Source organism: Zalophus californianus, chromosome 1 (assembly GCF_009762305.2).
Source record: "Zalophus californianus isolate mZalCal1 chromosome 1, mZalCal1.pri.v2, whole genome shotgun sequence".
Classification (NCBI taxonomy): Eukaryota; Metazoa; Chordata; class Mammalia; order Carnivora; family Otariidae; genus Zalophus; species Zalophus californianus.
In genome coordinates, this window is record NC_045595.1 from 150,328,689 (window position 1) to 150,340,702 (window position 12,014).

General features: G+C 34.8%; 1 protein-coding gene across 11 annotated transcripts in view; it reads left to right on the plus strand.

Annotated features, from left to right (window-relative positions):
- Positions 1 to 12,014, plus strand: part of GOLGB1 (golgin B1) — a 97,664-nt gene that overhangs the window by 48,032 nt on the left and 37,618 nt on the right. For 9 of the 11 annotated variants that reach the window (XM_027582109.2, XM_027582111.2, XM_027582112.2 and 6 more), the window contains 2 exons: positions 6,480 to 6,594; positions 9,479 to 9,552. The exons of 1 other annotated variant lie outside the window; for it this stretch is intronic. In XM_027582109.2, the coding sequence (XP_027437910.2) occupies positions 6,480 to 6,594; positions 9,479 to 9,552 (189 nt within the window). Of the gene's footprint in view, positions 1 to 6,479; positions 6,595 to 9,478; positions 9,553 to 12,014 lie in introns of those variants that run through there. One more of the 11 variants, XM_027582120.2, reaches the window with a different exon arrangement.

Sequence of the window (12,014 nt, forward strand, 5' to 3'; positions counted from 1 at the left end):
CTTTCGTTATTTCTCACATAGGTGTTTTGTACTATAAATTTCTCCCTATAATCTGCTTTGGCATATCCCACAAATTCTGTTGTGTTTTCATTTTCACTTAGTTCGGAATATTAATTTCCTATTTGATTTCTTCTCTGCCTTGGGTTATTTAGTTTCCAGATTTTTGGGGATGATGTGCTCAGAGCTCTTTCTATTTCTGATTTTTATTTTAATTCTAGTATATGTGCTGCCGAAGCGAGCACTGTTTTTTATTTTAATTCTATTGTGGTCAGAACATACTTTGTATAATTTGAATCTTTTAGAATTGATTGAGACTTTTATGGCCCAGAATATTGTCTCTTTTGGCAAATGTTCCATGTGTACTTGAAAATAATGTATAGTTTGCTGTTATTGACTGGAGTGTTCTATAAATGTCTATCATGTAAGGTTGGTAGATAGTATTATTCAAGTATACTATATTCTTGTTGCTTTTCTGCTTGTTCTCTCACTTATTGACTGGAGTATTAAGATCTCAGATTATAGTTGTGGATTTATCTATTTCTCCTTGTTCTGTCAGGTTTCACATCATGTATTTTCAAGCTGTGTTACTATGGGCTTAAACATTTAGGATTTTTAGGTCTTAATTAAGTGACCCATTTATCATTATGGAATGACCTTTATCCCTGGTGACATTTGTGACATTCTTTGCTTTGAAATGTCCTTTTGTTTGATATTAATATAGCTACTGGACTTTTTTTTTTTTTTTTAAGATTTTATTTGTTTAATTGAGAGCGAGAATGAGAGTGAAAGAGAGCAAGAAAGCACACAAGCAGGGCGAGGGGCAAAGGGAGAAGCTGACTGAGCCAACCAGGCACCTGGCTTTTCTTTATACTAGTGTCAAAAGATATATCTTTTTTGCATTCTGTTACTTTAAACCTATTTGTATCTTTGTATTTAAAGTGCATTGCTTGTATGCAGCACAGAATTTGAGCCTCCTTCTCATCCAGTATGTCAGTCTCTGCCTTGTAAACTGGAGTGTTCAGACCCGTTTACATGAATGTTATTGATATAATTTCAAAAGTCCTCTCCCTTTGCTATTTGTTTTCTATTTTACCAATTGTTTTATCTTTTTTTTTTACTTTCTCTTCCTTTAAATAACTAGGTTGAGTACTTTTTATGATTTTGTTTTTCTCTTCTTATAGGTTATTAGTTATAATTCTTTGTTTTGTTATTCTAGTGGCCACATTATGGATTATAGTCTCTATCTTTATCATAGTTTACCTTCACATAGTATTATGCTGCTTCCTGTATAGAATAAGAACTTTATACTCACATACTTGCATTTCTTCACCTCTGGGATTTATGTTATTATTGTTTTACTGACATACATATTATAAACAAAAAATACAAAAATATAACATATATAAACAAATTGTTATGTAAATGGTTATTTTATTCAATTATTTTTTAAAGACAGTCAAATAATAAAATATTTAACTATCACTGCAGTTACTATTTCTGGTACTTCTAATTCTTTAGGGTAGATCAGGGATTGGCAGTCTGTTTCTGAAAAGGGTCAAATAGTGAATATTTTAGGCTTGTGAGCCATATAGTCTTTTTTGCAGCTCTTCAACTGCCATTATAAAGCAAGAGCAGACATAGAACAAAGGCAGACAAATGGTTGTGACAGACTTCCAGTGAAACTTTACTTCCAAAAATAGGTAGAAGGCCTGAAAGTTGGTGAACTCTGGTGTAGTTTCATATTCCCATCTGGTATTGTTTTCTCTCTGCCTGAAGGACTTCCTTTAACTTGCGTGTGTGTGTGTGTGCATGTGTGTGCATGTGCATGATTGTGCAGGTCTGCTGGTGATTTCTTAAAGCTCTTATATGTCTGAAGACATCTTTATCTCTCCATTGTTGTCGAAAGATATTTTTGCTGACTACAGAATTCTACATTGATAGTTTTTTTTTTCTTTCAGTGCTTCAAGGCTGTTACCCTACAGTCTTTTTTCTTGCATTTTTTTTTTTTTTGACAAGAAATCTGCTATCATCATCCTTGCCTTTTTTTTTCTTTTCCTGGCTGCTTTTAGGGTTTTATAACTGGTTTTGAATACTTAGATTAGGCTGTACCTTAGTGTAGTTTTCTTTGTTTCTTGTGCTTGGAGTTGATGGAGCCTTTTGAATCTTTGTATTTATAGTTTTCATCAGTTTGGAAAATTTTCCACCATTAACTAGTCAAATAATGTTTTCTGATTCTCTCCCCTCCTTTGGGGAATCCATTCACACCTATATTAGATTACTTGAAGTTTTTCTAGAATCCACTGACGCTCTTTTAATGGTTTTGGGTTTTTTTTCTTTTATTTGAGTTTCTATTTCATGTCTTCAAGTTCACTAATCTTTTCTTCCTTAATGTCCAATTTGTTGTTAATCCCATCTCATGTTTTATTTATCTGAAACATTGCAATTTTCTTTTCTAGAAGTTTGCTTGGGCTTTTAAAATATATATTCTATGGTTTTATTTGATCTTTTTGCATATACAGAATGCAGTTAAAACTTTTTTAATGCCCTTTTTATTTATGTATTTGTTTATTTATTTATTTATTTATTTTAAGTAGGCTCTATTTTAAGTAGCCCAGTGCGGGGCTTGGACTCGCAACCCTCAGATCAAGACCAGAGCTGACATCAAGAGTCAGATGTTTAATTGACTGAGCCACCCAGGTGCCCCAGCCTTATTTTTTTTAATTGAAATATAGTTGACACACAGTGTTACATTACTTTCAAGTGTACAACATAGTGATTCAACAATTCTGTATATTATGCAATGCTCACCATACAATGCTATTATAGAACCATTGACTATATTCCCTATGCTGTGCCTTCCATCCCTGTAACTTATTCATTCCATAACTGGGAAGCCAGTACCTCCCACTCCCCTTCACCCATTTTGCCCCCCCACCCCCTCTGGCAACTATCATTTTGTTCTCTGTATTTATGGGTCTGTTTCTGCTTTTTGTTTGTTTTTTAAATTCCGCCTAGAAGTGAAATCATATGGTATTTATCTTTCCTTGTCTGTAAAGTCCTTATCTTTTATTTCTAACATCTATGTCAGTCCTGGGTCAGTTTCAGTTGATTATTCTCTTCATTGTGGCTTATATTTTCCTGCTTCTGTGCATTCCTAATATTTGATTGGTTGCCAGACACTGTGGGTACTGGGTATATTTGTATTCACATAAATATTTTAATGGGATGCAGTTAAGTTACTTGAAAAAATTCGACCCTTTTGGGTCTTGCTTCTTTGATTTATTAGGCAGGTCTCCATCAGTACTCAGTCATTCCTTGCAACTGAGGCAAGACCTCACTGAGTATTCTACTCGATACCTTGTGAAGTCTTAAGTTTTCCACATTTGGCTGTGGGAGCAAGCACTCCTCCAGGCTCTGTGCAGCACCAAGTATTGTTTTCTAATCTCTTCAGATAGTTTTGGATAGTTCTGATAGCCTTGGATGACTTCCTCACATTCATGTCCTGCTCTGTACCCCACCAAATACTTGTTGTGGACCCTCTGCAGATCTCCAGGGTTTTTTCTGTATACAGCTCTCTCCTGTCTGGTACTCTGTTTTGAACTTCACTTACCTTGATTTCCCTCCTCAACTCAAGGATTCCACTAGGCTCTGCTTAGGTTTTTCCCTTCTTGGGTCACAGCCTGGAAATTGGCTTAATGCATTAAGCTTGGTCAGGCGTAGGCTCACCTCATTCTTTCCCACCTCTTAGGGATCACTCCCCTTAGTTGCCTGATCCCTAGTATTTTGAAAATTATTGTTTCATTATTTTATCTTTTTTTTTTTTTTTGTGGTTGTTTCAGGTGGGAGGATAAGTCTGTTCCATTTTACTCTGGCAGAAACAAAAGTCCTCTATTGGATTTTTAGCTATATCTTTTTACAAAAATACTTTTAAGTGGTTGCTTTAGGAAGTATATACATCTTTAACTTTTCAGTCTTCTTAGAGTAATTACTTTAAACTTCACCTAAAATGTAGAGATCTTCTCATCATAAATCCTTTCCCTATTCTTTATGCTGTAGGTGCTGTATGTATTATATTAATGAAAGTTAGAAGTCCCATAACACAATTTTAACATTTATATTTTATTGTTTTTTTTTTTTTAAAGATTTTATTTATTTATTTGACAGAGAGAAACAGCGAGAGAAGTAACACAAGCAGGGGGAGTGGGAGAGGGAGAAGCAGGCTTCTCACAGAGCAGGAAGCCCGATGTGGGGCTCGACCCCAGGACTCCGGGATCAGGACCCGAGCTGAAGGCAGACACCCAATGACTGAGCCACCCAGGCACCCCTAACATTTATATTTTAAACAGTCATATGTATTTGAAAGAAATTAAGAGGAAAATGTTGACTTTTATACTTACCCATATGTTTACTATTTGTGATGCACTTTCCTATCTGATAATCAGATTTCCGTCTGATACCATTTTCCTTCGACCTCTAGAATGTCCTATGGTATCTTTGTAGTGCAGATCTATTGGTGAAAAAATTCTCTTAGTTTTCTCTTATCTAAAAATGTCTTTATTTCGCCTTTATTCCTCAATGATATTTTGTACTGGATATGTAATTCTGGATGGACAGAATTCAGGACTTTAAAGATTCTGTTTTACTATTTCCTGGACTACATTTTTTCCCCAACAACTGGTGAAATTATTCAAATGATTGTTCCCCTCCATGTAAAGTATTGTTTTTTCTTGGATGATTTTAAGACTTTTCTCCTTATCTTTGTGACATACTTAGTTGTGGTTTTCTTTGTAATTTTCTCACCTAGATTTTATTGAATTTCTTATATGTATAAACTTATGTTTGCAAAAATTTTTGTTATTATTTCTTCAAATAATTTTTTCCTTCCATTATGTCCTTGCTCTCCTGTGGTACTCCAATTACAAATATATTGAACCTTTTATTTTCTCACAAGTTCCTGAGGCTCTGTTCACTTTTTTTTTTTTTTCAAACTTCAGATTGGATAATTTCGGTTGATTTCTCTTCAGGTTCACCAAGACTTTCTTCTTTCATCTAGCTTTTACTATTAAGCTTACCCATTGAGTATTTCATTTCAGGAATTCTGTTTTTTAGTTCTAGAATTTCTGGGTAGTTCATTATTTTGCAGTTTCTTTGTACTACTAAGATTTCCTATCCTTTCTTTCCTCTCTTATGAGCATATTTTCCTCTATGTCCTGAGCATACTTATAATAGCTTCTTTAAAATTCTTTTTTTCTACTTCTAAAATCTGCATCATTTTGTGCTTGGTGTTTGTTGATTATGTTTTCTCTTGAGAATAGGTAACATTTCCATGTTTCTTTGTGTGATGAGTGATTTTGTATTGTAACCTGAATATTGTGAATGTTTTGTTCATAAGATTCTCTTCTTTTTAAAACTCTGAAGAGTTTTGATTACTTTTTAAAAGCCAGTAATTTGGATTCAAACCACAAACTCTGGCGTGTGATAGGCAGCATTCAAAACTCAATTATTTTTGCCTTAGCTCTTCTGTTTTGAGTCAGCTCTGCAAATGCATAGTTCATTCTTCAGCCAGAGATTGGGCTAAGTTTATACATAGACTTTAGGGCTCCCTCTTGCTGAATTTTTTCTCCTTTCTTTGATTTTACCTCTCATAGTCTGGCAGCTCTGGTTCTCCCAAAGTCTGTCTTCTCATTTTCCAAGTTCTCATTCTGTGGCTTTTCTATCAGTGTTTTACTTGCTCTTAGTGTAATGAAAACTGGGAACTTCCCTCAGGATAAAAGTCATAGAATCCTTAAACTCATCTCTTGCCATTTTTTTAAACATCAAATGAATATTTAGGACTGAGTGAGCTATACAGACCTTCAAGGCTCAAAAATTTTGCACTTTTATGAAGAATTGTATAAATTAATCCCCTTGGAGAAGAAAAACATATAAAATGACATACAATTAAGGATGTGTCATAATTAGTTGTATGCCTCACTAGGAAAACCAAACCAATATGGATGCATAAATGAAGCACAAGATAATTTTTATTATCCTTGAAAAAAAACAAAAACAGTTATGGCTCTTCTTCCTTTTTTAAAGGTTACATGTTAACTTTTGTTCCTGTCCTTCTTTGGGAGTCTCTCTTCATGTTTAGTCTCCTATATGAGAGTGACCTTAGTATCAAGTGGCATTAATCAAACTTTGTAATATTACTTATGGACCTGAAAATCTTTTTTCTTATGCAATAGACTTGAGATTTTTGTCTTTGTAATCCAGGGTCCATTTTTAAATTTGAAAGCCAAAGAACTAGAAGTGTGTGTGAAAGATTTTTTATCTTCTGATAAAAAGCATTACTTTAAAGATGCAGATAAGTAGATGCCATTTTTAAAGTATTTTCATGCTAGAGAACTTGTAGAAGACAAAAATGCCAGAGCCTCCCTGGGCATTAGTGTGAAAGTTTTCACTGAGAATCATTAATTTGTTGTCTTTCTACAATTTAGGCAGTCACTGAGGAGAGTATTGCCTTTTTGCAGAAGCAAGTGGTAGAACTAGAGAATGAAAAGAGAGCTTTGCTCCTTAGTTCTATAGAACTGGAAGAGCTGAAAGCTGAGAATGGTATGTATAAATGAAAACCATAATTCTCTCTTTTTAACCTACATGTGCCTCTACTTTTATCACTTACATATATAACATGTAGATTTTCTGATTCTATGACAATAAAGATCTTAGCACAGCTGGTAGTTATTAAAGATAGGATTAATACACAATAAACAATTAAAGCACTATACCAGTGTTTATGTAAGTATAACATTTTGCGTTATGGGCTATAAATGCTGCAGGATGTCTGTATTATATTTATTTTGGAGTGGTCAAGGAATCTTTTCAGGGGCATGGCTTGAATAGGACCTTAATAAGATGATGAATTTTTAAATAGGCAAAATGAAGAAAGAAAGGACATTCCTGGTAATAAATTTGGGGGATGAGGTAACACAGATCAGTATAAATAAAAGTCCAAAAGTAGAAAACATTTTTGGGTTTTGCTCATGCTATATACTGCTTACAACCCTATCCCTTTAGCCAGGCTAATTCTTACTCATCTTTCAGGCCTCAACTAGGGTATTATCTTTTTTAGGAAGTTGACCCTGATCCCTGTCAGTTGGGTTAAATTTTTGTGCCTCTATAACGTTCTTACATTCCTTTAACATTGTGTTAAAATCATCTGTTTATGTTTATATTTTATTCTATAAGATCTTCAGAGATAAAGTATAAGCCTTTCAAGTGTAGGAACAATTTTTCTTTTTCATCTTTGCTTTACTTTTTGCCAAGAACTAGTACAGTCCCTGGCAAATAGTGGCTGCTAAATAAAGTTTTGTTGGATTGAACTAAAGTTAGCATTTTATTCTGGTAGACTGTATGAATAGTTAGTAAAAATAAATACTTCCTGCCATTTATCACTTACTTCACAAGAACCTTGATGGTTTTAGTAACATGTAGTTAATAGTGCATTAATGATCTATTTTATCCTTGATAAACTGGACTACTGTGCTTTATCTTCTAAGAGTGAGAATGAATTTGTACCATTTCTTAAACTCCAAAGACAGTTGGGAGTTTCCACCTTAAGCATTTTTCAGTTCTCCTTAGCTCTAAATACTGGAGATTATATATCTTTATTAGACCATGCCCACCATTGCTGATACCTAAAGAACACCACAAATTCAGCTCATTATTCAACCCACTTGAAGCACTTCTTTGAGACCTTATCCATGATGCTTATTTTGCAGTTTTGCAAACAATACCTATCACTGTCATGTAGCTTATTATAGTTTAGAGGTGTTACATGAGTTCTGTTCTCTTTGCTTTATCCTGCAGGGATCACTGGCCTTAAGATTTTCTGTATTAGTTTTTGTGTTTGGTCTCGGTTACTTTTGCTTCATGTGTCATATTGTATTCAACTCACCTTTTGTACTTCCATTTCTACCCATGGTACCTCTTCCTCAAATAATCTTGTGAGGTATCTGAACACATTATATACTGTCTTGAATTTATTTGTTTCATGAATTGTCATTCATTCATTTAGCAGATTTCTGTGGTACCTATTCTATGTGCCAGGCAGTAGTGTAGTTCCTGCAGATACTGCCCTGAGCATATTAGAGGGGAAGATAGGCCATAAACAGGTATATAAATAAGAACATTTCAGAGAGTGATAAGTATTATGATAAAAATAAAAAGAAAGTGCAGGTGTGCCTGGGGGGAAGAGGAAAGCAGTATTAGAGTGGTCAGGGTAGGTCTCTCTGTTAACTTGAAACCTGAATGGTGAAAAGGGGATGGCCATGCAAACAGGCTGAGCAAAGAGCATTCTAAGCAGAGAAAAAAAGCAGGGCAAATAACCATGAGGTCTGAATAAACTTGATATGTTTGCAGACAGAAGTAAGACCAGTATTTTGGGGAGTAGAGTGAACAAAAAAGGGTTAGTGCTGAAGAGGAGGTTGTAGAGTAAGTGGGGTCAACTCATGAGAGCCCATGTAGGTCACATTAAGACATCTAGATGTAGTGTACAAAATATGCTTTTTTCCCCTTTGCTATATCTGTCTTAGCTTCTCAGAAAGAGTATAAACTTCTTGGGGGCATATTAATAATCAGTATTTTTATCTTTGAAGGTACTGCTACCCTTTTTATATATATGTGCATTAAAATAGAACATGGGGTAGAACTTGGAAGACTGGATTATGATCCCAGCTCTCTCTGAACTAGCCGTAGGTCATGTCATTCTTTGTTTCCTTAGATGGTCATTGAGGAGATTGCATAGCTCTGTTCTAGTGCAAAAACTTGCTGTCTTTATGAACATATGTGAAAGAACATTGAAGACAAGTGCTATATTAACGTAAAATGTATAAATATATTTTTAAGATTTATTTACTTTGGAGAGGTAGAGAGCATGCGTGAGCAGGGGGAGGGGCAGAAGAAGAGGGAGAGAGAATCCTCAAGGAGACTCCCTGCTGAGCACAGAGCCCAATGCAGGGCTCAATCGCAGGACCCTGAGATCATGACCTGAGCTGAAATCGAGAGTTGGCTGCTTAACCAATGGAGCCACCTAGGCACTCCTAATATAAGATGTATATTATGAACACAGTAGGGTTATGGATAAACCAAGGCAAATTTATTGCCCAAGGAGTCCCAAATAATGCCACAGAAATAGCTGCTACTTGTTACATGCTCTGGCGTCCTTCTTCTTTAAAGCCCTCCACTATTTATATATACTTCACTCAAATTAATTATTATCACCTACCACTTCTGTCTTTTTTTCTTGCACCATTCTGTCTTTTAGCTCATCTTCTCGTGCCACTTCTTTTTAACAATATAAATCTTTTATCTTCCCAAAACTATTTTATTTCTTTCCTCTTGATTATTTCATGCATCTCCAGTAGCCTCACAGTCATACCTCTGTTTTCTCAAACACTCTACATAGATCATCTAAGGATATTTATTTTGTGACTTTCAGAAAAACTATCTTCTCAGATTACTCTCTTGGAGGCTCAGAATAGAAGTGGAGAGGCAGATAGAGAAGTCAGTGAGGTAAGTGATAATGTTCTTAAAAATAACCAGAATGTGAACTAGATCAAGAGGAGTTAGCTTCAAACCTAAACATTTCTGCAGTTTTCTAATGTTGACTGAGCATTACATTACCTAGAAAGTGAGATCTATTTAAGAAAGTCATAATGGTTATTATTTCCCATTTAGTCTCATTCATTTCTGAATATTTGGAGTTTTTAAATTTGTCCTGAACCAAATTGCAAGTACAGTAGCCATTTATTTGGGATTTGATAATCCATTTCTCATACTGGGTTACTATTTATCTCAAATTCTTTTCCCATCTCAGAAAAGTTTCTCAGTGAGATTAGGTAAAATCTCTAGTTCCCCTCCACTAAATTGGCCTAGGTTCATTTCAAATTATATTAAAAAGGGAATTTTTGAAGATTGGTGCTTTTTATAACCTGAAGATTACTATAAGAAATGTGTGGTTCTTTAATATTTTGTTGATTTAAGATTATTGTTAGCTGTATTGTGCTAAACTGGCTTTATTCTTCCAATCAAGAAGTCCATGATAGAGTCATAAATGGCCTTGAGGAATAATGTAACTTTAGTATCTGCTAAAAAAAAAAAAAAAGTATCTGCTTATTATATTAGAGTTCTTCAGAGAAACAAAATAGGGAGTGTGTATATATGTAGAGAGAGATTTATTTTAAGGGAATTGGTTCATGCAATTGTATAAGCTGGCAAAGCCAAAATCTGCAGGTTAGGTAGGCCAGCAGGCTGGAGACCCAGGGAAGAGTTACAGTCTGAAGGCAGCCTGCTGGCAGAATTCCCTCTATTTGGAGGTGGTCAGTCTTTTTTTTTTTTTTTTCCCTTGGTTAATGCCTTCAGCTGATTGGATGAGGCCCACTTATTTTATGGAGGGTAATCCACTCAAAGTGTACTGATTTAAATGTTAATCTCACCTAAAAAAATACCTTTACAGAAGCATCTGGAATAATGTTTGACCAAGTATCTGGGTACTATGCCCTAGCCAACTTGACAATAAAATTAACCACTACACTTATATTCAGTATCTTTTGATGGGACTACTGATGCTCTGTTCACAAAATTGGCAAAAGGAAACTAAATTTTTGAAAGTTGTAGCATTATATGGATACTGGCAGAGTAAAAATGAATCTTGGGCAAGCAGGTGCTTAATGTTTTAAGATGCTTAGGAGTAGTGTCTAGTGAAAACAAGACAACTTAGATCAAAAAAGAGGAACAGATAAGAAAGATGGTAATCTCTAAAGAAAAAGAAAAACAATACCAGAAGGGAGAACAAATAAACAGAGAACAATGGAAAAGGGGAAAAACACACACACAGAAATTGCAAAAGGAATGGTACCTAAGATAATCCTTTGGGATAAGAGAAGGTGAGTAGAAAAGGTTCCTAGAATGTGTAAGCTCAACTGAAAGGGGAAGACTAGTATTATCAGAAAAAGTAATGAGAGTGGCTGGAAAAAGCAAAGTTCTCTGGTTCTCTGTTCTCTCATTGTGAATAACATTGATTTTTCACTTGAGCCAAAAAGTTGATTGAATTCTGTAGATATCGTAGGGAGCAACAGAGGATGTGACCAAGGGAAGGAGGAGAGTGAGTGAAGTGGCATGACAAAAAAGAGGAAATTATACTTAAGGTGAGAGAGAGAACAAAAAGGGAATTATATTGAAGTCTTCTGGCAGAAGTGATACCTTGCTATATCAGGTCTTTAATGTATATAGGGATGGATAAAATAGGAATGTGACATGAAGAAATTATAAAGGAACTTTTTCTATGTGCTTAAATACTGTGTTCAGTTTTAGTCTCCAGAAATTTGAGTATGAATAATACAGAGAGCAAAGCATTTTAAGTGATTAAAAATAATGCTCATGAAAAATAATCTTTCTTAAAATCAATAATTTTAAAATGATGAATTTTTTTTCTTGTTCAGTGGCTGAGGATGTTCAACATAATAGCAAATACTGAACGCTTGCTGTGTGCCAGCTTTTGCTGGTAAATGGCAGAGCGAAGGTGTGAATTTAGGCAGTTGGGCTGCAGAGCTTGTACTCTTGACCACTACATTATTTGACAGTCCTATGGGTTTTTCTTTCTTTTTTTTTTCTCCTATCAAATTGGAATTTTTTCTGGGGAAAAAAAAAATGGTGCTGTTGGCAAAGGTAGAGATTTTCTTATGTACACTGTCCCCAGACTCATTTAGTAAAATTCTAATGAAATTTATCAGGAGACCCATTGATTTTGTTTCCCAGGAAGACAATTATAGAAATAATATATATGGGTTGAGCAGTCTAACAGAGTTATCTTTGTAATAATAGTATTTTGTCAAGCAAGTCTGTAATTTCATACCCAAGCCTCAGCAGAACTCCTTTTTGATTATGTGATCATGGTAATTTATCTTAACCTACTTGTTTGATAATCTACTTACCTGGTAATGGCTATCTTATCTAATAGTTCCCATTTCAATGGA